Below are 25,226 nucleotides of genomic sequence, written 5' to 3'. Positions count from 1 at the left end.
GGGCTCGTTTTCCCTTCTTTTTTTGTTTTTTTAAAGAGAGAAACCTTTTGTGTGGTCCTGGCTATCCAGGAGCTAGCTCTGTAGACCAGGCTGGCCTCGAACTCATGGAGATCTGCCTGCCCCTGCCTCTCAAGTACTGACTTTAAAAGCCATGTGCCATCACTGTCCAGCTTGAGGTCTCTCACTGACTGGGTTAGCTGGCTAGCCAGGTAGCCCAACAGCTGAGGTTATATACACACATTCCACAACTGGCTTTGGGTTCTAGGGATCAAACCCAAGACCTCGTGCACTGTATCCAGTGGGCCTCACTTGAGTTCTGTCTGTTCTATGGCTTTCTCCCTTGAGGTTCTAAGTGCTTTTTCAGTGCTGTGTGCTGAACCCAGGGCCTACTGCATACTAAATAGTGTCCTACCCCTGGGTTGCAACTTTTGTTTTTGTTTTTTTTTTCCTTCTGTTTCTCTGGAGACTCTTTTGTCATGGAGCCCAGACTGGCCTTGAACCCCATCTTTCCGCCTCAGCTTCTCACACAGAGTGCAACACCAAGCTGGTACCTCAAGGTTCTTCTTGTGGTTAAAGATAGGGTCTCACTATGTAACCTTGGCTGGCCTGGAGCTGGCTGTGCACGCCAGCCTAGCCTCAAACTCAGACATCTACCTGCCTCTGCTTCCTTAGTGCTGGTAGGAATAAAGGTTTTAAAATAGTTATTCTTGTATTTTCCCAACTACAGAAGTATTTGTTGATGTATAACTGACTACACTTTTAAAAAAAGATTGATTTCTAATTATGGGTATGTGTTCATGCCTGTGTGGGGGTAGTTGCAAGTATACATTGAGTGTAGGTGCATGCAGCGGAGGAGAGAGGCATCAGATCCCCTGGGAGCTGCAGTTACAAGCACTCGTGAACTACCTGACGAAGGTGCTGGGAGTTGAAACAAGTCTTCTTCAAAGAGCAGTCACGTATGTGCTCTTAGCCAGTGAGCCATGTATTGCGCCAATATAATAATAATTTTTTTTTTTTTTGTGGATGGTATGAAAGTCTTAGTTGGTGCTAAGGTTTTTTTTTTGTTTTTTTTTTTTGCCTTGTTTTGCAGCACTGGGGATTGAACCCAGGACCCACTAACATAGTAGATAGTACTCTAACACACAACTACAACTGTCACCTTAACAGCACTTAAAAGTTTTGTTTAAGAGACAGGGTCTCACTGTGTAGTCCTGGCTAACCTGCAACATTCTACATAGCATAGGCTGGCCTTGAACTTTGGAGCTCCACCTGTATCTGACTCCTGATAACAATATTAGGAAGGCCACCAAGACCCTTCTTTAACTACTATAGCCAAATGTGTAACTATTTTTAAAATCTAGACACCAAGATAGGATTGCTGGCAAATAAGATGTAACTCAGGACAAATTCAGACGTGGACCTCGTGGTCCAGGGCCCACCTGGACATTGATAGCTTTGTCAAAATCTTCATGCTTTTTGATCAGAGCCTCCACACTGTCCAGCGAGTCTCCTTTGTCTTCTGTGTTTAGGAAGGCCTCCCGGGCAGCCATCCAGTTCTCTGCTTGCTCACAGTCCCGATGGAACAGCTACAGAGTGGACAGGTAGGTGTGAAGAAGGATTTGGCCACTGGCAAGAATTACCTAATGAGAATCAACTGCACACACCTGCAACTCCAGGCAGTGGTCCAGCATCATCCTGCGCTGGACCCAGGCCTTCTCCAGGTCTGTGCGCTCCTGGTCAAGAATATCAAGTTTCTCCTTGATCTCTGGGCTGGCATAGTGCCGGTGAGCCAACAGCTGCTGCCCAAACTGCTCAAATGCCTGGAAAGTGCCAGCCCTGGCATCAATTTCTGTCCGGTGTTCCTGCCAAGAGGAGAGAAGGGATTAGATAACTTGCTGAAGGTGTCCACTACTGTCAACCACTGGCTCCTGAGCGGGGAGGGATAAGGCCACTAAGCCAGCATGGCCTACCTGGTGCCGCTCCAGCAAAGCCTCAGCCCCAGTGACATCTTTGGCTAGCTCATCTGAAGATACCAACCCTCGTATTCCATTGATCCAAGACATGAGGTCCCTAGAAACCAGATTCACAGAGGAACACCCATTATACTATGTAGCAACAAGCAGGCCTTCTACCCAGTAACTGGTTGCATTGCTTCTGTCTTCGAGGATTATTTTAGGTTAACCTAGTCATAAATTGAACAGGGATGGGTCTTACAGCCTCTTTTTTGTGTTAGCCCAAAAAAGAGGGGGAATCCTTCATCTGGATCTAGCTAGGTAGTTCTCACCCCTTATCAAGCAATAAACAGAACATTATAGAAAACCACAACTAATCAAAATGCAGAGTCGTGAAGCCCAGTCCCAACTGATGTACCTACAACACAAGGCCTGCACCTAAGGGTCAGGATCATGGCAGAAGATGGGGCAGAAAGATGTTAAGAGCCAGAGAAATAAGGAGTTTGCTGGGCTGGACAGCAGCTCAGAGGTTAAGAGCACTGCCTGCTTTTCTAGAGGTCCTGAGTTCAATTCCCAGCAACCACGTGGTGGCTTACAACCATCTATAATGTGATCTGATGCCTTCTTCTGACCTGTAGGTATACATGCTGGCAGAGCACTGTATACATAATAAATAAACAAATCTTTGCCAGGTGTGGTGGCGCACGCCTTTAATCCCAGCACTAGGGAGGCAGAGGCAGGCAGATCGCTATGAGTTTGAGGCCAGCCTGGTCTACAAAGCAAAGCAAGTCCAGGACAGCCAAGGCTACACAGAGAAATCCTGTCTTGAAAAACCTGGGGGGGGGGGGGTCAGAAGCCAGGCAGTGGTGGCACACACCTTTAATCCCAGCTCTTGGGAGGCAGAGGCAGGTGAATCTTTGTGAGTTTGAGGCCAGCCTGGTCTACAAAGTGATTCCAGGACTGCCAAGGCCAACAGAGAGACCTTATCTTGAAAAACAAAACAGAACAACAACAACAAAAAACCCCCCAAAACCAAAACCAAAAAAAAAAGAGCTCTCAGTTACTGCTCCAGTGCCTGACTTCTGCCATGCGCCTTGCCATGATGGTCTCTGTAACTGTGAGCCCCAAATACACAGTTTCCTGCCTAAGTTGACTTTGTCTCGGTGTTTTATCACAGAAATAGAAACATAACTAAGAGACATGGTTTTTACCGGAAATCACTAAGGAAGCGTTGCAGGTCATGGGAGTCACCCAATTTGGCCTTGCGCTGGTCTGCACGCTTCCCTAGGCTGGTCCAGGCCTGATTTAACTCTGTGCACTTTTCCTTTAAGTCCTCTGCAGATTCAGGGTGAGACTGGATCAGGCGCTGGGCTGTCTCCCCAAGAGAATTCACCTACGCCAAGAGCAGTAAGAATGTTCAGGGAAACAGCTCTGTGTGGCACACTTTAGATCTCAGCTTTCATCAGGCATCTCTCACCTTGTCACCAAGAGCTGCAAGGTCTCTCTCGAAGCCTTCGTGTTTGCGCTGCAGGGCCTGGACACTGGCTAAATCATGGCCGTAATTGTCTGTGTTCAGAGCTTGATTCTTCTCTTCAATCCATTCTTTGGTTTCATCAGCATCTCTGTTGTTAAGACATATGGGTGAGTGCTAAGCACCACTGCTTGTGTCCCCAGGCTGGCACTTGGTCCCAGCAGTATTAACAGCATCCACTCCCTGTTTCTTATATGGCTTTGGTGTTAAGGGCCCAAACATTAGTCTGTATGCTCAGGTTCCACTCAGCAAGCTCCATCTCTTGGGGGGGGGGGTACCTCACCTGTGGAACCTCTGTACTTCGTGGGCACTGCCCAAGAGCTGGCTGCGTTCCTCAGCCAGCTGCTGCAGGGACCGCCAACGCTCATTCAGCTCCTGCAGGAGAACGGCAGTGTCAGCTCTCTAACCTGTTCTAGCACACCCACAACCAGAGGAAAGTGTGCACCTGTAAGTTTCCATTCCCAGCCCTCCTTCCACCACAACCAAGCACAACAGCAACCTTCCGGAGATCAAAAAGCCTAAGAATCCCCCAAATGCCTGACCTAGGAACCATCTGTACAAGAAACTACCATTGGTGCTGGGCACGTGGCACAGTCATTACACGTAACTGCCAAACGGGGACATCTCAGAGTCTTCCTTCAGTACTACAAGCAATGCCGCCTTGGGACAGAGCACATACATCTAGGGAAGTGAGTGCAGGCAGGAGGCACAGTGAGTCCTACTGGAAATGCCTGTCAAGGTTTTCAGTACTGCTCTGTGCTGGTCTGAGTAAGAATGGCCCCACCGGCTTGGTCCCCAATGGGTGAACTTTTTGGCTTTATTGGGGAAGATGTGTCACTGGGAGTTGGGAGTAGGCTTTAAGGTTTTAAAAGATTGGTCATTCTCAATGTATTCCCCTACTTCCTGTTTGTACAATAAGAGGCTTAGCTGTTCCTGCCGCCATGTCATCATGGTCTGTAACCTGAAACCATAAGCCTCAATTAAACACTTAAAAAAAAAATCTGTAAATTGCCTTGGTCACAGTGTTTGTCACAGAAATAAAAAAGTAGAGCCGGGCGTGGTGGTACATGTCTTTAAACCCAGGAGGGAGCGACAAGTGGATCTCTGTGAGTTGTAGGTCAGCCTGGTCTACAAACAGAGTCCGGGAGAGCCAGAGCTGTTACACAGAGAAATCCTATCTTGAAAAACAAAACAAAACCAAAAAGTAACCAAGACACAGTCAGATTGAAGTCTGAGTCAAGAAACTTGAGCAAAGGCCAGGTGGTGATGGTGCATGCCTTTAATCCCAACACTTAGGAGGCAGAGGCAGGTGGATCTCCGTGAGTTCAAGGCCAGCCTCCAGAGCTGTTACACAGAGAAAACCCTGTCTCGAAAAACCAACCAACCAGCCAACCAACCAAGGGGGGAAAAAAAAAGAAAAGAAAAAAGAAAAAAGAAAGAAAGAAAGAAACTTGAGCAAGCTATTTCATGACTCTAGACATGAGGATGCTTGAGTAGTTTCTGAGACCCTTGGAAGTGGGTCTGGTCATAACATGCTCCAGTGACAAGGACACAGCCTCTACTGGAGCCAAAAGAAGGAACATAGTAAAGAAAAGCAAGGGCAACCAGGATAGCTGGACACCACTTCTTACCTTGATGGAGTTGAAGGTGGCCACTGTGTGGACCATCAGGCGAGCAGACTGCGAGAGGAGAAACCAGTCAAGAGACTGTCCACGGAAGAGACAGATCTGCTAGGACCACTAAGTAGGTCCCAACAGGCAACCCCCTACCTTACATAGACACTGGCAATATTAAAGCAGAAATGCTAACAAACACTCCAACTACCAGAAAGTTGTAAGAAAACACACCAAGTAAGCTGGGAGCAGTGGCACACATCTGTTACCACAGCACTTGAATATCTGTGAGTTCAAGTCCAGCATGGTCTAAAGTGAGTACTGGACAGCCAAGGCTAAACAGGGAAGCACCCTCCCCCACCTCTCTCTCTCTCCCTCCCCCATCCCCCCCGCCCCACCTCAGCACTCGGATCTCTGTGAGTTTAAGACCAGCCTGGTCTACAAATCCAGGACAGCCAAGGCTACACAGAGAAACCCTGACTTGAAAACCAAACAAACAAAGAAACAAAAACCCGTTGCTAGAAGATCTTGGCAGAACATTCAGATAGAAGCTGTCCATTAAATTTTGCTATGAGAAAAAGTAACAGTACGACACAGAGAATTGAATCAAATGAGAAAAATCCCCACCCTGCTTTAAAAAAAAAAACCAAGTAGGAGAATGTACTTTCATGAGACACAGAAGTCTATCTGTAACTTGTTTGTAGCTTGAACAAAGTCTTACAAGAGCTGAGCCAGAAGAGAAGGTGCTGCAAAACTAAAATGTGTGCAGCCGGTGGTGTGAGCTTAGCTGGAAGCACAGTGTATCAAGGCTCCTTCCACACTCCCTGGTAGAGCTCTGCTGTTCAGATGCAGTGCTACCCCTGCATTGTCAGCGTGATGTCTGCTGTGGGGTAACTTGTTCCCCCTCTTCCTGCTCTGGAGGTGGAACCTTCTACACACAGGTCTCTTCTGGCTACTGATAAGGTCACTGAGATAATGGACAGGAGGTATACTGTTATTCCCACCCTCAGTCACTATCCTGTTCACACCATTTCCACAGGACTGCCATCCTGCGGGGTAACACCCAGGTGAGTTGTACTCTGCTTCTGTTGTATTAAGCCTCCAAGTTCTGCAGACAACAGAACATAGCCACTAACGTTAGAAGGCCACACCAACCAAGTGAAAGTTTGCAACAAGCTGGACAGCAAGAAAAAGGCACACAAGAAAGAAATAAGATGCTGCAAGTTCAGAAAAAAAGGATGCTGCAAATTCCTGCAAAACACTTGTAACTAATAATGTGCAAAGGAGCCCTCACCTTCCACGGGGAGGCTGTCTTGGAATCTGCTTCATCCTAGACAAAGAAGGAAGCGTTTAGGCAGCTTGTCATAGAGCGCAGAATCTTCCCAGTCAGCAACTGTGGTCCCAAAGGAATCATCTGCACCACTCTGAAACTCAGAGCTGACTGTCCAGCAACCAACCCATGGCTGGCTGAAAAGAATCATCTAACACAAAGAAAACCCCTCCTCCCTTTTTTAAGATTAATTTTTGAGTGTGAGTGTTTTGTCTGTGTGTGCATGTGCATCATCTGCATGCCTAGTGCAGGGTGTTCAGAAGAGAACATCGGATTCCCTGGAATATGTGGGTGCTAGAACCCAATTTAGTTTCTCTGTACAAGCAACAAGGACTTGGAACTGCTGAGCCAACTCTACAGCTCTCTACTTTTTTCCAAATACATTAGAGGAGATGGAAGGAATGAAAAAAGTTCAATGTAAGCCAGGTGTGGTGGTGCACACCTTTATTCCCAGCACTTGGGAGGCAGAGACAAGTAGATCGCTGTGAGTTCAAGGCCAGCCTGGTCCACAAAGTGAGTCTAGGACAGCCAAAGCTACACAGAGAAACCTTGCCTCAAAAAACAAAAAAGAAAAACAAAACAAACAAACAAAAAAAAGAAAGAAAGAAAAAAAGAAAAAAGTTCAATATAATGGTCATCTTTTCTTTATGCCATATTCATAGAATTCTTTGAATTTTCTCCCTTGGTGTTGGGAGAATTTTTAGAAAGACAAAGAATGATCAGACATATTTTGGAAAGCTCCTGCAATCCCAGCATTAGGGAGGCTGAGGCAGAAGGACTGTGGAACTGCAGCGGGTCTGAGCTACATATAATGAGTTCCATGCCAACGTGGCCTACATAGCACCGTAACAACAACACCCCACCCACACCCCTCACTTTTGTTCTGGATAATGATAGGCAGCACAGATGTCCAGATCCTCTTTTTCATATTTTATACAACAAAAGGTCTGTCATTCAGCAGCTCTTGCCTTCACATTCTTCCCAAGATCTAAATCCCTGCTAAGTTTGAGTCATACATGGAACCCCTGCGACTTACCCTGGGCATCGTGCCATACACCTCCTGTAAGGAGAGAAAGCAAGCAGTGTTACAGAGGAGACTGTCTCAGAATGTCATGCAGTAAGTTTAAGTGGACAGAGTGCCACAGAAAACAGACTGTAAAGCTAGCAGAACTCTAAAATACAATGCTTATGTGCCGAACATTTATCTATTTAAGGAACTTATGAACCTGAAGCCAAGGGCACCAGAGACTTCAACTTCCATGGGTTTAGGGAGAGCATAGGACGAAGGGTGAAGTACACAGGCCTCAAATCTGTCATGAAATGTGACTGCTGGGGCTATGAGGGACTCAACAAAGAGCCTGGATCCAAGGTTCGGACACCCACCTGCTGCTGTACAGCCTGCACTTCCTCTGCCATCAGACCTTCAGACTCCAGGTCTTCAGCTACTTTGTTAATGTCCTTCAGCCGAGACTCATTGGCTTTCAGATCCTTTAAAGTAAAAGCCACAATAATTAAACACACAAGAGCAAGTTAAGGGAGAAAGGAACACAAAATTCAGAATCTATGGCATGAACTTTTAAAGTTTTTTTGTTTTTTGTTTGGTTTGGTTTCTTGAGACAGGGTTTCTCTGGGTAGTCCTGGCTGTCCTAGACTCGCTTTGTAGACCAGGCTGGCCTCGAACTCACCAAGGTTCGTCTGCCTCTGCCTCCCCCCAGTGCTGGGACTAAAGGGTGCATGCCACCATGCCCAGCTGGTGTGAATGTTTCTGAGACGGAGGTCGCACTACATACCCTTGACTAGTCAGGAACTCACTATGTGGACCAGGCTGGCCTCAAACTCAGAGACATTCATCTGTCTCTGCCTCCCCAAGTGCTGGGATTACAGGGGATTAACGCAACGATCACACCAAGCATCTTTTTTTAATGTAGTATTCTCAAAGTTCATCCTTGTAGACTCCATTCCTTTTTTGAGCCTGGTCATATTCAACTGTATGGATATTGCACATATAGCTTAACTTAAGAGTGCTCCCCTCCACTCGGGAGGCAGAGGCAGGTGGATCGCTGTGAGTTCGAGGCCAGCCTGGTCTACAAAGCGAGTCCAGGACGGCCAAGGCTACACAGTGAAACCCTGTCTCGAAAAAAACAAAATAACAAAACAAAACAAAAAACAAAAACAAAACAAAACAAAACAAACAAACAAAAAAAAGAGTGCTCCCCTCCACTGTGTGTGACGCAAGTGTATATGGAATCTATATGTGACCTAAATAACAGCTTGATCCCTACCCAGGGAGTTCCAAGCCAACCTGAACTACTCAGCATGGTCCTTTGGCAAAAACTAAAACATACAACAATTGAGTATTTTAGAAGGTTCTTAACACACACAGAAGCACTGAGAGTGATGGTGTGTGTCTATAATCCCAGCACTTGGGGAAGCAGACAAGAGAATCAGGAGGAGTTCAAGGCTAGTATGCCTACATGGAAAATTAAACACCAGCATGGCCTACAAGGGACACTGTCTCAAAACAGAACAAACCAAACCAGGCTAAGGATGCAGATGTAGCTCCCCTGGGTTCTATCCCTATCACTGCATAAAACTGGCTGTTGTGATGTACACCTGTGATCACAATACCTGGGAAGGGAATGCAGGAGGTTTAAAAGTTCAAGCTCAACAAAAAAACCAAAAGAACATTGCCTTTCCTTAAAATTGGTCCAAAAGCTAATTAAGTCCATTTAAAAGGAGCTACGCACCTCTGGCTCTGAACAGACATAGAAGCTACAGAGATTATTCTAAGTCATAGAGACTGTATACTCCATGTTATCTTCAGTTCAGTAATCTGTAGTCAGACCCAAGGGAAGCATGAGAATTTTGTTTTGTTTTGTTATTATTTTTCTGTGTGTGGTGTAAGTGTGCCACAGTGCATACATGAAGTCAAAAGGATAATGTGTGCAAGTTGGGTCTCTTCTTCCACCATGTGGGTCTTGGAGAATGAACTCAGAATAATCTAGAGCCTCGTAGAACCCAATGAGCCATCTCACTGTTCTGAGAACCAACCCACCCCCACATTTTTTGGGAGGAACAGGGTCTCTCTGTATAGCCTTGGTTGTGTTGGAACTCACTTTATAGAGCAGGATGGCCTTGAAGTTGGCTGTCCACTCAGAAACCCACTTGCCCTTTTCCTCCCAGGGCTGGAATTACAGGTATGCACCACCATGCCCAGCAAGAACCAACTCTTTAAAAAACTTTTTTAAAATGCCATTTTTTTCCCACTTTTTTCTACATATATGTCTGTGTACCACACACTGAATTACAGGCAGTTGTAAGCCACCATGGAATCAAACCAGGCCCTCCTCTGCAAGAGTAGTTGGTGCTCTTAACCTCTGACCCATCTCTCCATCTCCTTAGATTTTTAAAAAATTAATTTTATGTATATGTTGTTTTGCCCGCATGAGTGTTTGTATACCAAGTTTGTGCCTAGTACCTGTGGAGGAAGAAAACTAGAGTTACAGATGGTTGTGAGCCACTATGTGGGTGCTGGGGAATGGAACCTGGCTTGTCTGGGTGTCCTTACCTGCTGAGCCATCCCTTCAGTCCAAAGAGCTTGCTATCCATACAACTTTGCAGCCACGCTGCAAACTTCACATACCTTCTGGAAGTCATCAAACTTCTTCTGCAGCACCTCAACCTGCTCCAAGTCTGCGCCAACCTCTTCACTCGTTAGAGCAGCTTCCTTCTCATTGATCCACTGCTGTAACTCATTCGCTTCCCGGAACAACATGAACTTCTTGCAACTCTTCTCCAACATGCCTTTCCTCTTCTCACCCAGTTCCAGCAAAGACTGGTATCTGACAGAAGTCAAAAGGGTGAGAAAATGGGCAAGGAAAGCAGTCAGCGCACTACAGTTGCTAACACAGGACAACTACTAGGCATCTGAGATGTGATCCAAGGCGTGAGTTGTAATGATGATGCCTAGCAACAAAGGATCAGAGCACATGAAGATGAAGATACCAGGCACCCAGACCATAGCCTTAGGATAAGCACACACTGCACTGGTCATAACTGGTGGGGTTACCACAGTGCAGGCACACTTATCCCCAGGCCAATTTTGCAACTCTTATGATCACAGGAGCCTAGAACAGGCACTTAGCACAGAAACCAAAGGTTCATGCGACTCTATTGGAGAGGAGATGTGATGAAGCTACAAAAAGATGAAACTAAGTACAAAAGGGATGTTCTTGGTTTTTATAATTCTCTGAGCAGCCCCTGAGTGGGGGAAGACATGAGCTTCAAAACAGTCTAATACAGAATGCTCCATTTCTCACCAGTAGGACATTTCCACAGTGACCTATGTAGTTGGGTGCAATGAAAGAGTATCAGGTAGCGTGCAGAGTATGTACACAACTTCATCTCCCACAAGACCTAAGAATCAAGGAATGTTCTAACCTGTGAGAACTAAGATATAAAAAACCTGGACCGCCACTGCCTTTAGAGGCACAAACACAACAAATCTGAGTAAGAAATGAAATTCAAAGTTAAAGAAAAATCTGAAAATCATCACTAAATCTAAGTTCCCCTAACAAATAAAAAAGTAACAAGTCACCAGAAATCAGAGTCTTCAAGCTCTAAGTAAGCATTCGTTTTCTCCTTACAAAGGACACAGCAGAGCTGGCTGCAGGGTTATGGAGCAGAGCCTGCTCCTGCTCTACCACACAACTGAAGTGAACCAACACCATTCCGAACACAAGCAAGCAGAAGCACCCGGAGAGGAGTTCATGAGAGCTCTTCCACAGCCAGCCAAGGCGTGGACAATGCGGCAGGTTCCCTGCACCACCTCTTTCTGAAAGGACAAGTGCTCTGGAGAAAGCAGCAGAGGGAGAATGGACAGGTGTGGCAGTGGACATGGGGAGCTCAGGAGGCTCTCGGCCTACTCACAGTTCTTCCACCTGTTTCATACGCAGAGATACACTGCCGGCCTCCTTAGTTATGCGTGTCCTGCACAGAGGGGTACAGCAAAAGCATGCACACATTAGTGGGGTTAACGTGGGAATGAAAAGCAGCAGCTCCAACTGGTGCCGCGATGGCAGATGCTTCAAGTGGGAAAACTTAGGACTCCTTCAGAAGCTCTTAGAAGCAGCCTATGCCATGAGTGAAATCAGTAGAGAAACAGCCCAAAAATTAAACGAGAGGGTTAGTTTACCTTCATGTTTCTGACCAGTCTGCTACATGTAAGGCAGCATTCCCTGTACTGCAGACGCTTAACTGCACAGAGCAAGGCCAGGGGACAAAACAGACTTGAAGGACACTGCTGACTCTAATAACCAGTTCAGCAACACTATCTCCATCAATACTTGTGTCTCATATGTAAGACCCAGGGCTGTGATAATTAACACAAACCCAAGTGTCTATGCAGTAACAGTAAAAGAATCTCCAAGTGTACAGAAAAGCTCTATTATTCTAAACTATATTAGACTTAGAAATACACTGCCTGGGTTTTCCTAGGTGCCCAAAGCTGTTGACTTCATTAGCAGAGTAAGATGTGCACTATAGGACAGGCAAAGGGCAATCCATGTGTCAAGGAGAAAACCAGCTTAAAAAATTAATTACATTCTCTGAACATAAAGCTATGGAAGATAACAGCTCCCCAGGTAGCAGCGGTCCAAAGGGAGACAGAGCCAAGTGGTAAGATAGCTGAAAATTCAACCCAAAAAGAATCTTGTCTACAAGACAAAGGCTAACACTTTACCAAATAGTAAAACGGGTTTAGAAAAAGCGGCTTGGAAGTACAGAAAAACAAGTCAGATTAAGGTATTAGTCAAGAATCTTGGCGCTAATAGGGAGGCTGGTGGGTTAGGAGACTGGAGGACAACAGAAAAGAGGAGCGAGGGCTCCAGAGAGCCCACCACACTGCCTGTGTCTGGCTTGAGGACTGGATTAAGCCCTAAGAGCTGTCTAGCCTGTGCTGTGTGTAAGAACCCTTACTGGTTGTCGATCTGCCCCTGACGCAGAGCGATGCTGCCCTGCTCTTCCAGGAGGTTCTCCCTTGAGGCGGACTGGGCGGGGTCCAGCTTCTTCACATACGCAGCAGGCACAAAACCCTGACGATCATTCACTTCCACTTTCCACCAATCCTAAGGGAGGAAAAGGAGAGGACTGAAGGCAGAGTCTCTTCCCAAGACAGAGTTACACTGGCCTATTTGATTAAACGTATGTGTCACCACTGCCCAGCTTGTTATTTGTTCATGTTGTGTCTCTGTGTGTGCTACAAGTGTGTGCTCACATGAACACCCAAGGTATAAACCTGCCCAGCCCCCATGAGGCCCTGTCTTTGTGGCCAGCACCTTAAAAAACCACTACCAACAGTACAAGTTTTGGAGCAGACAGCCCAGAGCTCAGAATGGAGCATGTTCCCCGGGGACACAATTTTGAATATCCTGCAGGTGACTCTTAGAACCAGCTGCACATATCAGACTCAAGAGGATTCACCTAGTACTGCCTTAGTCACATGTGGCTCTGGAAAAATTAAAGAGTAACCGGGATCCCAGCTGGATAAAGTAACCTCCTGGTCTCTTCCTATTCTAACTACGACATCCAGCGGAGCACACCCATGTTTCTTGCCTTGTTGGTGCTGTTGAGCAAGGTGAGGATATCCCCTTTCTTCATGGTGACCTCCCGAGGGCTCTTCTCTTGATAGTCATAGAGAGCCAGGACTAGCTCCTTCCCAGTCTCATCATCCATGGGTGCCACTTGTTGCTAACAATCCAAAGAGAAGACAAAGTGAGTAAATGCCACTCAAGCACAGAACAGCTCAACTTCAACAGATACATCAAAAACACTTCTCAGAGTTCACCTCTAACTTTTTGTTTTGTTTTTAAGACAGAGCCTCTCTCTATTTAACCCTGGAACTATTTTTTGCTCTGTAGACCAGACTGGCCTAAAACTCACAGAGATCTGGCTCTGCCTGTCTCCCGAGTGCTATGATTAAAGGTGTGCTCTACCACCAGCTGGCTATGACCCTAAGGTTTAAAAAGAGCTTTGAAAAGAGCCAATGCAGTTTTAGTAGCTGGAACTAGGTAATCCAGGCTGGCCTTGAACTCATCCTTGAGATCCATGTGTTTCTGCCTCCTAAGTACTGGGGTTAGAGGTTTGTGCCACCACACCCAAATCCTTGACAGTTCTTTACTGAAGCTACAAAAAAAAAAAAAAAAAAAAAACAACAAACAAAAAACAAAAACAAACCAACCAACCAACCCAAACTGTTCAAGCTGTTGTTCATTAAAACATACATTTCACTAAATAATCCAGATATGATGGCTCATGCCTAAAAATCAAGCACTTGAGAAGCCCAGAGAGAAGGGTGAATTAGTTTGAGGCCTGCCTGGACTACAAAATGAGACCCCTGTGGTTAAAAATACTAAAATGAGGACGGAACTCAACCAAACAAAAACTCAATTAAACATGCCTGATTGCAGATCTTAGTGTGAGAAGAATGTTGCCCACAGCACATATGGTGGCATGCACCCTTAATCCCCACACTCCAGCACTTGAAGTAGAGGTAGCTGGCCAGCCTAGTCTACCGTTGTGAGACCTTGTCACAAAGAAAGAAACCCAAAACCAAAGAATATTGTCCACAGTTGTAAATGTCCCACCCCATGCCCTCAGGACTCTAGAACAGCAGGCAGCAGTAGCACTCACCCGGCATGACTGAGCTTGCTCTCGCAGAGCCTGGATGCTGCTGCCATAGGCGCTGAGATCGGACATCAAAGCTTCATGCTTTTTGAGCAGTGCCTGAAACCAAACACACGGAGCCGAGTCTTCATTCAGAGGCCCCTTGCTGTAAGATGACTACTGACTGTCCTGTACACTCCTTACTTTTTAAAGTTACTTTCAATACTTTGTATAATGTATTTTTAAAAAATCTCTAGTGGATCCCCATCTCCCTGCCCTCCCTCCTACTGCTCCCATAATCTCCAACTCATGACCTCCTTTTCTACAATTACTGCACACACACCAACTCTACTGAGTACATTTATTGTTGCATATACGTATTTGTGCCCAAGGCTGACCACTTGGGACTGGAGAACCTTCATGGGAGCTTGTCCCTGGAGGAAACTGATCATCTCTCAGTAGGGGGTAAGGCCTTGTGAAATTTTCCTCATTCATGTTGGCTTACTCTGTGTGTGTGTGTGTGTGTACACATGTACACACATATACCATGGCACAAATATGGAGGTCAGAGGACAACTTGTAGAAGTCAGTTCTGATTCCACAATATGGGCCTGGGTATTGAACTCGGGGCAACAGGCTTGGGGGACTACTGTTCTGTTCACGTGAAGGCTCAACCCACCTAGGGAGGAGGTTTTTAGTACTGGGAATGGAATCCAAAACTGTGAACATGCTACACTAGTGCTTTACCACTGAGTAGAGAGCACACCTCTTATTCTGTTTTTGATAAGACTGTCAAGAGGTAGGTCTAGAGACTACAACTAAACCTTCATGAATCAAATATGAGAGTTACAGTAAAACAACAGATTAGAAAAAGAGGGTGCATACATGTTGGTGTATGTACAGAGTATTGCATGTGCATTTACACAGCTGTTGGTGTTGGCACGCTTGTATATGCTGGTCAAACTACATGTCTCCATGTACATGTTAGCAAATGTGGGTGACAGGCTCTTCTCTTTTATTCTGAACTTCTAAAATAAAAACTAAGAAAGATTCCCAAACACTTTAAAAAGCAGCTGCACGATCCGTTCCCTTTCCTTGAACACCTCTTCCGCTAGCTCTCTACTCTAAGGCGGGGCCCACTTCCCAGCACATGGATGCTCAGGTCTGCACTACCTCGGCGGAGTCCTCATCCTTCCCGTAGTCGGCACTGCCCACAATGGGCTCCTTCTCCCGCATCCAGGACTCAGCCTCGTTGGCATCGGCAAAGTACTGCTGGGCCTGCAGCGAGTCCTCTAGGTCCTGCCTGCGCTGAGAGGCTTTGGCTTTCAGTGCCTCCCATTTCTGGTTCAGCTCACTCAGCTTGGCCTTCACATCCTCTGCAGCAAAATGGCCTGCAGAGATGATGGTGATTATATGGACATAACGGCATAACTCACATGCCGAAGTCGTATGACAGACTGAGGTGGCCAGGAGCAGGTCCACGCACTCCACGCCAATAGGGAAAGGCATGAAGAGTAAAGCTCACCTTCCTCCACCATGGCATTCCCCTTCTGTGTCACTGCTTTGATGCGGGGTTCATGCCCAGCAATTTCTGCTTGTAAAGCTTGGTGTTTCTTTAGCAGATTCTGGACTCCAATTAGATCTTTGCCTAAAAGCAAAATCCATTTCCTCATCAACTGGAGCTGAACTGTCGCTCTCGGCTCCCACCACGGCTGCAGTGTAGGGATCTAGACTTCCCCTTCCTCCCTCCCTCAGACACATCTCCTTTATGCTGCACTGGCATGGTTCTGCCCGGGGCACAGACTAACCTCTGTTAGTGGATGCAGCAATAGGCTCCTTTTCTCGAATCCATGTTTCTTCATCCTCCACATCTCGGAAGAGCTGCTGCAGACGCAGAGAGTCTGCCAGCTTCTGCTTCCGGGCCACCATGGGTTCCTTTAGAGCCTCATACCGAGCCACAAGGGCCTCTTGCTTCTTCTTAATGTTTTCGGCATCAAAATGGCCAGCATCTTGGAACTGGCGGGCCTGAATTGTGATGCCATCAATCCGATCCTGGCAACGGGAGGACATGGTTTAAAGACTGCAACCAATTCATAGACTCTGTTCTGCAGCTCTCCAGCCTATTACTTGGGGCAAGGGTTCATCAGACACCAAGAAAACTTGACATGGTGTTTGTCCTACTCTGTTCTGCCATGGTTTCCCCTACTTTAGGCAGAAGCATATAGAGGTCTGTAAGACAGCCTGTAAGTTTATCTTTCTTCTGAATAGTCTCATCTCTCTCCCACTCAGCACTGCCTTGCCCACTACAGGTCCCACTTCCCCACTCCACCTGGTGGGCAGCCACATCTGCCTCTAGCAGGGCATGCTTCTTCTGGAGGTTCTGGACATTGGTGAGGTCTTTGCCATAGTCATCTGAAGCCAAGTGACCTTCAACCTCATACAGCCACAATTCAATGTCCTCAACATTGCGATTAAATTGCTGCTGCTGGTTGGCTTCACGGAGCTTTATTCCTGTTCAAGGAAACAGGTTTAATTTTCTGTTGGATAATGTGATTTGCTAATATTGATCACAAGCCATGGCATTCTGGTCAGATCTTACTACATTTTACTAAATAGGTGAAGAAACACCTCTGGAGTCACCCTCTGCTGTACATTCTACAGACTGAACTGGAGACTATTTGGAAAGGTGCTTTACTTCCATCAGATACTATTTCTGGCCCACTGTGAAACTGATTTTTTTTATTTTTATTTTTATTTTTGGCAACAGTGTCTCTCTATGTAACCCTGGCTGTTCTGGAACTCACTCTGTAGACCAAGCTGGTCTCAAACTCACAGAGATCCACCTGCCTCTGCCTCCTGAGCACTGGGATTAAAGGCATGTGCTAATGTGCTACCACCACTCAGCTGCTAAACTGTGATTGTAAGTGAGAAGGCTCAATTCATTCCCTTTAGTCGCTCTGACCATCACTTTCAATCACACCACATGGTCAAAGTCCTGAGAACCCAAGCCAAGTAACCCCTCCATAGCAAACATTTCTTAACAACAAAGCCACCACCTTGCCTTTCCTGGGTGGTGTCTGGCCCTAGAATGCTGAACCAGAGAGGAGAGTTTAGTTTCCCAAACATTGTTATCATAAATCACTTTCCTACCATCTGTTTTCTCCTACCTTTCAGTTCTGTGGCTTCTAGAAGTTTCTTCCACAAACTGATGACCTCATTCATACGAGCTGCTACCTCTTCCTTAGCATAGTGGTTGACATCTATGAGCTTTTGCCCAGCTTTCTCTAGGGCATCAATCCGGCTCTGGTTTGCTGAGAGCTCAGCCTCAAAAGCCTGATGCTTCTGGACTTTCCCTTGCAAGTTGGATGGATCCTGCCAATCAAAGAGAAAAGGGGTCTGCCTTGAACCTGAGTAGATATAATTGTTTCATACCCATAAAACTCATAGTTAGTGTGGTTTGTGGAATCCCCTTTGCTTTTGTTGTTTAAGCTACAACTAGTTTTTGAAGGGGATTTGGCTTACAACACAAGCACTACACTACAATACTGATTGTATATTACTTTATAAGCTTCATCGGTGGCAGTTTTCATCTTCTCATTGACCCAACTTTTGAGCTCATCAGAATCACGGAAGAACTGCTGCAGGTGGAAGGAATCAGCCAGCTGGGCCCTGCGGTGCATGGCCCGCTCATGAAGGGCATTGCGGCGGCTCAGGAGCTGAAAGAAAGAAATCATGTGAGTGTCTCGTTTACACTCCCCGAAAGGACACTCAGAATGGGAACTTGCACACTACAAGAAAGGAGCATGACACGGCCAGGGAACTCACAGCATCTCGCCGAGTGGCCACATCTTCCATTGCGTAGTGGTTATTCTGGATCAGTTTGGTTGCAAACTCATCCAGTGCCTAGAAAGGAAAGCAAGAGTCACTGTGAGCAGAGCCCTAGCCTGGGCTATGGAGACAACAGTCAAGGCTTGCACTGACACACCCCCACCACAGGGCATGCCCTCCCTGTGGCTCACAAGCTGCAAGTGCCCTAGGGTAGGCAGGAACTCAGACTAACGCACAATCCTAGACTTAAAATGTTAGGAGATACTGCTGTGATTTTCTTCTCAGTGAGTATCTGCTTCTCAACAGAGAGCTCTACAGACATGAACATCCATCTCTCTTGCAGGTGGACGTGCCTGGAAGACACTGGACTGCTCCTTCCTCAAGGCTGCAGACATGAGCTGCTGCACGCGTACCTCACCAGTGTCAGCTGTAGGGCAACACATTTCTTATCCTTCCTCCTGGGGTGTTCTCTTTGTGGGAAGAGCACACGCTGCTTTACTCTGACTTCTTAGTATCAGAGGCGCATCTCAAATGCGGAGGTTTCCATTAAGCAAGTGATTCTGCGCCATAAAGCTACATGTGCAAGAAGATGGGATGGCGCCATGGTTGTCTCACATGTTCCTGCGAGTACCCTGCAGACAGCCCCCACACCTCTTAGAAAGGGACTCTGTTTACTCTGTGGATCATGTGACACAGGGAAGAATCTTACTGTGATTTTTTCTTCCTGAGCACTGAGGGATTTCTCAAAGTCCTCATGCTTCTTCAAAAGAGCTTCCACACTGTCTAAGGAGTCACCCAAGTCTTCATTTAGCAGGAACGCCTGGAGAAAGGAAGGAAGTGGACAGTGTCACGGGCTGCTCACTATTCTAGCGCCTGAAAACAAAAGCAGATTTTGGCAAAACACACAGGAACTATTCTACGGCAATTAAGCTTGTGAGATGATCGCTATCGTCGCTGGTTGGGCTCCTGTGAGCATTACCTCCTGCTTGCTCATCCAGTTGTCCACCTGCTCAGTGTCACGGTAGAAGAGCTGCAGGTCCATGCACTGCTCGTACTGCTGCCTCCGAAGCTCCCACAGCTCCAGCAGGGCAGTTCTCTCCTCAGAGAGGATGCTCAGCTTGGGGAAGGGAAAGCAAAGTTACCTTCCACCTTCTGGGGGACACAGGGCTGCCCAGCATAATCTAGTCCTCATACTAGCCTTTAGGCATGTCTTCATGCAATAGCACTTAATGTATATAAGCATCATAAGATGTATAGAAATACTACAGAGTTACTAGTGTGTGTGCGCATGAACTACAAAACCCCATGCTGATTAACTGAGAATTTACTGCCATATTATCATAAACATTCTAGGTAAAAATGCTAGGGTGACTGGTAGATGAAAGACTGAGATCATGTTAAAAGAGACGGACTTTCAATGAAAGCTGTCAATGGAGTGGGCACCACAGTCCTTTTAAGTAAGTTCATAAACGGCTGGGACAACTTACAGTGACCCGTTTCTTACTCATACCAACTACTAAAACAGGATTTGCTTTCTACAAGGTTCTTTTAAAATAAGGAATGTGTTTGTCACACGTGCCTGAAATTGGGGAAAAAACCAAAAGCATCTTGGTCCAATATATTACACACCCTCTCCTTTTCCCTGGCCCCACATTTCTCCTTTCCCTCCAAGACAGGGTCTATGTAGCCCTAGATGGTCTGGAATCTGCTATGTAGACCACACTGACCTCAAACTCACAGAGATCTACCTGCTTGCCTCTTCTCTCCATTGCAGGGATTTAAAGGTGTCTACCACCACGACCAGCCACATACAACTTTTTAAATCTCTACAGGCAAAAGCTGCCCCTCTGTAGCAGAGTCTTGGATCACTTGATGGTGGGCCCCTAACTGGCCACAGAAATAATGAAGCACTCTCTGGTCCCAACTTTCTCTTTAAAAGCCCCTTTCACTGCCTTACCTTCTCCCTCACTTCATCTGAGGCATAGTGACCAGCTGCGAGCAGAGCCTGCCCAGACTCATCTGCAGACTTAAAGCTATCTTCATGAGCGTCGATCTCACCCTGTAGAATGAAAGAGACAGCACCAAATTGTTGATAATTATAACAAATAAAAAGAAGACTGCTAAGAGAAGAAACCGAGTGGAAGGTTCAGAGTGTCTCCTGACCGTCGGCTTAAGTAATAAACTGAAAACACTACCAAGAAGAGACTTGATACCTTATGAGCATATACAGGGGGAGAGGTCCCCTCAGTCACAGTCATAGGGGAGGGGAGTAAGGGGAAAATGGGAGGGAGGGAGGAATGGGAGGATACAAGGGATGGGATAACCATTTAGATGTAACAAGAATAAATTAATTTTAAAAAAAAGAGAGAATTCTGATATTTTCAGTACAGAAAGCTGTTTAATGATGAATAAAATTCCATAAGGAAAAGAAAAAAAAAACCATGAAAACAATTATCTGCCCAATGAAAAGCACTTTCCCCTGGCTCTGCACGCCACATGCTCACGGAGATTCAAGCTCTCCTACTTGCTGCCCATCTTTCTTTTTTATGCCATATAGACTTGCTTACTGCAATTTTATAGTCCCTGGTTAAAGTGAATCCCTTCCCTGCTTGTGCATATTCCTCAAAATTGCCTTGGGTTTTTTGTTTGTTTGCGTTTTTGTTTTTTTGTTTTGTGAGCATGTGACTTACTTTACTCATTGCAGAGGCTCACAGTTCTGTTGGGCTTTTAACAGGCACTGCACTGAGTGTCTACACTGTAAAGACCATCCATTGGCCATACATTAGGTAAGTTATTTTATTTAGTCAATGTTTTTCTAATGTCTTTCAGTGCAAGTTTTGCTTTTTTTTTTTTTTTTTTTTAAAGACAGTCTTACAGTCTAGCCTTGGCTTGCCTGGAACTCACTATGTAGATCAGGCTGGCCTGGAACTCAGTGAGCCATTTGACTCTACCTCCATAGTACTGGGATTAAAACTGTGCACCACCATCTTGGGAAGCAGAGGCAGGCAGATCTCTGTGATTTCAAGGCCAGTCTGGTCTACAAAATTGAGTCTAGGAGAGCCAAGGCTGCAGAGAAATCCTGTTTTGAGGGGGGAGGAGGGGAGAAGTGCACCACCACATCCTATGAATTTTATGTTCTTTTAAATATTTTAAGGTGTGATGGTCTAAAACATTAACCCTAGCACTTTGGAGGCAGAGACGGAGGCAGGCTGATTTCTTGAGTTTGAGGCCAACCTATTCCAGAGCCAGTTCCAAGGCAGCCAGGGCTACACAGGGAAACCCTGTCTAGGGGTGCAGATGGGGACTGAAGTTACCATATAAGGCAGGCAAGTTAAGTTATGGCATTCCCTTCATGTCTCCATGTCACTACACTGTTCCCGTCACTGTCCTCTACAGCCTCCCCTTCTTTTGTATGTCACAAGCACTCTACTACCTACTCCTCTGCACCCCGAGACCTCCTCCTCTCCTTTTATAGTCCTGTCTTTAGTTTTATAGCCTACACACACTTTAGGCCTAAATTATTTATAAGAAAGAACACACGTATTGTCTTCAAGTCTGGCTTATCAAAAGCTTTACAGCTTTCTCCACAAACAACTTGCATAGCCTTTAAAAAGATTTCTTGTCTAGTACCTTGTATTTACTATTACTTTTCTATTACAACTCTGTGACATTTGACGATAAAGGCAACATTTTATGTATGTGTGTACAGAAGCAAGAGACTGACCTCCTGTGTGTTCCTACATCACTCACCAGCTTACTTTTGAGACAGTCTCTCATGAAGTCTAGTGCTCAGTGACTGCGGGGCTGGTTGGTCAGTGAGCCCAGTGCTCTGGGATGACAGTAACACTAACAGGCTACTGTCTGTGGGTGCTGGGATGAACTCATGCTCTCATGCCTGCCCTGCGGCACTACACCAGTTCAATCATCTCCCTGACTCCAATCATAGATAACTAGTTTTCAACAGAACATGCTTTGGAGAAATACTGGACTAACAGCCAAACAACAACAAAAATCTAAGTTATGTGAACAAATTATAAAATTCAACTTTTTTCTTGACAAGACTCATGTGGTACAGGCTAGCCTCAAACCTGTTATGTAGCCCATGCTGACTTTGAATGCCTGATCCTCCAGCTTGTACCTCCCAAGGGCTGGGTTTAAAGTTGTGCACCATCAAGCACAGCTCTAGACAGACTTTTGTTGTTGTTGTTTTCAAGACAGGGTTTCTCTGTGTAGCCCTGGCTGTCCTAGACTCGCTTTGTAGACCAGGCTGGCCGCGAACTCCCAGCAACACACCTGCCTCTGCCTCCCTAAGTGCCCACAGCATCCGCTTACCTTGTGCTCTTGATGCCTATCCAGCAGAGCTTCAGCCCCAGCCACATCATTGGCCAGCTCATCTGCATTGATGAGGGCTTTCATTTCAGTCACCCAGCTCGTGAGGTCACGGAAGTCAGCCAGAAAGCGCTGAAGCCTTGGGAAAAGCAAAAGCATGTCACTGGCAGTGGTGCTCCCATGACAAAAGATGGCTTTCCAGGAGCTCTTGAACTCTGTTCTCAAAAGTCAACCACACAAACCCCAGGCCTGAGAAAGGAAAAGTGGACTGAACTTAAAGACAGCAGAAGGCAGAAAAATACATTCTGCCGTTCATGGTGATGCCCCCATTTTGTCTCACACTTTTCAGCTGCTTAAGAATGGGGTCTCTGTGCTGTCCTGGCTAGTCACTGCCATTGACTCGCTTCTTTAACTCCTTATACCCAGGGCCAGTTCAGGGTGAGCAAAAAGTGCTCTTTATCTTCCCAGTTCTTCACCGACTGAGTTTTAACAGGCTTTTCTACATGATGCTGACAGCTATGGAGTATTTCCATCTTGTCAGTCCAAGTAAAGTTAAGAGTGGACAGAAGAATGTGTGAAGTCATGAATACGACAAATACAGACTACACTCTACAAAGCTGCTAGTCTCCAAAAGAAAGTTAATGTAACTGAGGGAAAGTGCCCTGTGTTTCCTTATTGGTGATTCCTGGCAGTGTATAGGTACATTTTGGTACCTGTAACTGACCCTCAGCCTCTCCCGTCTGAACAGGAGTCAAAGACTCTGACTGCTACACACTAAACGATAGTGTCTTCTACCTGTATGAGTCATCAAGCCGTGCATGTCTCTCGGCCGCCAGAGTTCGGATCTGTTCCCAGTTGGTAATCAGCTCCTCTCGCTTCACCTGGATCTGGTTGGCACTCAGAGGGTGTGACTGTTGCAGGCGATCAGCCTCAGCACACAGGGCTTTCACCTAGAAACAGACTCGATCAGCACCACTCTCCTCCCCTTGCTAACTGATTTACATAGTCAGTGGCTTTCAAAATCCACCTTGTGGTTGGGCGTAGTGGCACACACTTTTAGTCCCAGCACGCAGTAGGCAGAGGCAGGCAGATCTCTCTGAGTTTGGGGCCAGCCTGGTCTACGTAGTTATCTCCAGGACAGCCAGAGCTACATAGTGAGACCTGGTCTGAAAAAAATAAAACCAAGCAAACCCACCTTGTCCTCTAGAGCAGCAAGGTCTCTCTCCAGACCCTCATGCTTCCGAAGGAGAGCCTGAACACTTGCTAGGTCTCTGCCAAAGTCATCAGAGGCCATTAACTGCTCCTTCTCCTTAATCCAACCAATGGTTTCATCCACATCCCTACAGAAGAAGAGACCAGTCAATCCAGCTATGCAGCTGTCTAAGTGCACTGGAGACACCGGAGTCCAAGCTCTGCTTGGTTCTCACAGGCCCCATACCTGTTAAAGCGCTGAACTTCAGCAGCACCAAAGAGCTTCCCTTGCCGTTGAAGAGCCAGGCCTTTCAGTCGCTGCCAAGCTGCATTCACCTCATCCTGCTTGGTCTTAATCAGCTCCTCTTCCGGGTGCTGCTCCTACAGAGAGAATGGACCAATCCACCTGCCACCTCTGGCCCCTGCAAGTTACTCTGGGCCTGGCTCAAGAGCTTAACTGTTAAGAAGCCTGGGTCTGTGTAAAAGGAAGGGAGAGCTGAGCTCAAGAGAGAATCCACTTCTTTGAATAAACTGTTTTCTATCTCTTGGAGGCTGTGCTTTGCCTGTAAATGGTTACAAATACCAGTAACATGTTTTGTTGTCGTTCTCTCTTTTTGAGACATTATACAGCCATGGCTGGTCTGGATTTGCTACGCAGACCAGGCTGGCCTTTAACTCAGTGATTCACTTGCCTCTGCCTCCCAAATATTGGGATTAAATCTGTGTCATGATGCTGTCCAGAACCAGATATTAAACACACTGAGGATGGCTGAGTGGTTAACATGCTTTATTCATTTTGCACAAGACTGGGGTTTGGTTCCCAGCACTAACATAATGGCTCACAACTATCTTTAACTCCAGTTTCACAGGCTCCAATGCCCTCTTCTGACCTCTGTAGGAATCGGGATTACATGGGGCGCATGCATGTGCATACACATGCAGGAAAAATATTTATACACAAAAATAAAGTAAACCTAGTAAACAACATTTTTTAATAAAAACAGATACACTAGATCCAACTTAGTGTAACTGCATCAATGTAGCTCCATCTACCTCAATTGCTTAGAAACCTAGCTTTAAAATTGTCTGTGGGGCTGAGCATATTGGTGCACGCCTTTAATCCCAGCACTCGGGAGGCAGAGGCAGGCGGATCTCTGTGAGTTCGAGGCCAGCCTGGTCTACAAAGTGAGTCCAGGACAGCCAAGGGTACAAAGAAACCCTGTCTCAAAATAAATAAATAAATAAATAAATAAATAAATAAATAAATAAAAATAAGAGTGTCTATGAGGCAGAAACATGGTTCTCAGGTCAGAGTTTATTCCTAGATATAGACAGCACACATCTTGTCAACATTACTTTCCCCACCCAGCACATTCTAATGCTTTGTTTTCTCTTAGCCTAAAATGACATGCGATGAGGTCAGGCTGTGTACTTGGGGGCTTGGCTTGACTGTGCTTACCCAGCCTAACTGGGCTTGTAGATGTCACTGGCTCTCTAGAAGGACAAGACATTACTGAGCAGTTCAGCCTATCCTCTCAAACACTGACTAAAAAGGGGGGGAGGGACGGGAAGAAATGTATCAAAGGCACCAAAGACCTGGAAATTTAAATTTTGAACTCCTTCAATAGACTCCTTTCCTTCCCCAAAGCAAAAAGCTCTGCTTCCTATTGCTTGATGTCTTCAGAGCACACTGAACCATAGTGTAGTACATGGCAACTATATTAAAATCTCTCTCGGAGCTGGAGAGATGGCTCAGTGGTTAAGAGGACTGCCTGCTCTTCCAGAGATCC

The 25,226-nt window shown here is 46.1% G+C and overlaps 1 protein-coding gene across 5 annotated transcripts in view; it reads right to left on the bottom strand.

Moving 5' to 3' along the window:
- SPTAN1 (spectrin alpha, non-erythrocytic 1) overlaps positions 1–25,226 on the bottom strand; it is a 64,279-nt gene that overhangs the window by 20,571 nt on the left and 18,482 nt on the right. For 3 of the 5 annotated variants that reach the window (XM_084799317.1, XM_084799315.1, XM_084799316.1), the window contains exons 6-34: positions 23,684–23,817; positions 23,441–23,585; positions 23,041–23,195; positions 22,249–22,384; positions 19,874–19,975; positions 18,896–19,033; positions 18,626–18,736; positions 17,914–17,991; positions 17,649–17,804; positions 17,256–17,460; positions 16,418–16,599; positions 15,897–16,140; positions 15,614–15,736; positions 15,262–15,479; positions 14,116–14,208; positions 13,039–13,173; positions 12,403–12,551; positions 11,356–11,415; positions 10,070–10,268; positions 7,810–7,914; positions 7,463–7,486; positions 6,391–6,426; positions 5,115–5,162; positions 3,767–3,858; positions 3,430–3,574; positions 3,164–3,345; positions 1,971–2,070; positions 1,665–1,862; positions 1,440–1,586 (exon numbers count right to left, since the gene is read on the bottom strand). In XM_084799317.1, coding sequence (XP_084655443.1) covers positions 1,440–1,586; positions 1,665–1,862; positions 1,971–2,070; positions 3,164–3,345; positions 3,430–3,574; positions 3,767–3,858; positions 5,115–5,162; positions 6,391–6,426; positions 7,463–7,486; positions 7,810–7,914; positions 10,070–10,268; positions 11,356–11,415; positions 12,403–12,551; positions 13,039–13,173; positions 14,116–14,208; positions 15,262–15,479; positions 15,614–15,736; positions 15,897–16,140; positions 16,418–16,599; positions 17,256–17,460; positions 17,649–17,804; positions 17,914–17,991; positions 18,626–18,736; positions 18,896–19,033; positions 19,874–19,975; positions 22,249–22,384; positions 23,041–23,195; positions 23,441–23,585; positions 23,684–23,817 — 3,840 coding nt within the window. The remainder of the gene's footprint in view (positions 1–1,439; positions 1,587–1,664; positions 1,863–1,970; positions 2,071–3,163; positions 3,346–3,429; positions 3,575–3,766; positions 3,859–5,114; positions 5,163–6,390; positions 6,427–7,462; positions 7,487–7,809; positions 7,915–10,069; positions 10,269–11,355; positions 11,416–12,402; positions 12,552–13,038; positions 13,174–14,115; positions 14,209–15,261; positions 15,480–15,613; positions 15,737–15,896; positions 16,141–16,417; positions 16,600–17,255; positions 17,461–17,648; positions 17,805–17,913; positions 17,992–18,625; positions 18,737–18,895; positions 19,034–19,873; positions 19,976–22,248; positions 22,385–23,040; positions 23,196–23,440; positions 23,586–23,683; positions 23,818–25,226) is intronic. The other 2 variants (XM_084799318.1, XM_084799319.1) reach the window with 1 other exon arrangement.

This window comes from Acomys minous (assembly GCF_964271855.1).
Source record: "Acomys minous genome assembly, chromosome: 10".
Classification (NCBI taxonomy): Eukaryota; Metazoa; Chordata; class Mammalia; order Rodentia; family Muridae; genus Acomys; species Acomys minous.
This window is presented reverse-complemented; position numbering and strand designations above follow the sequence as displayed.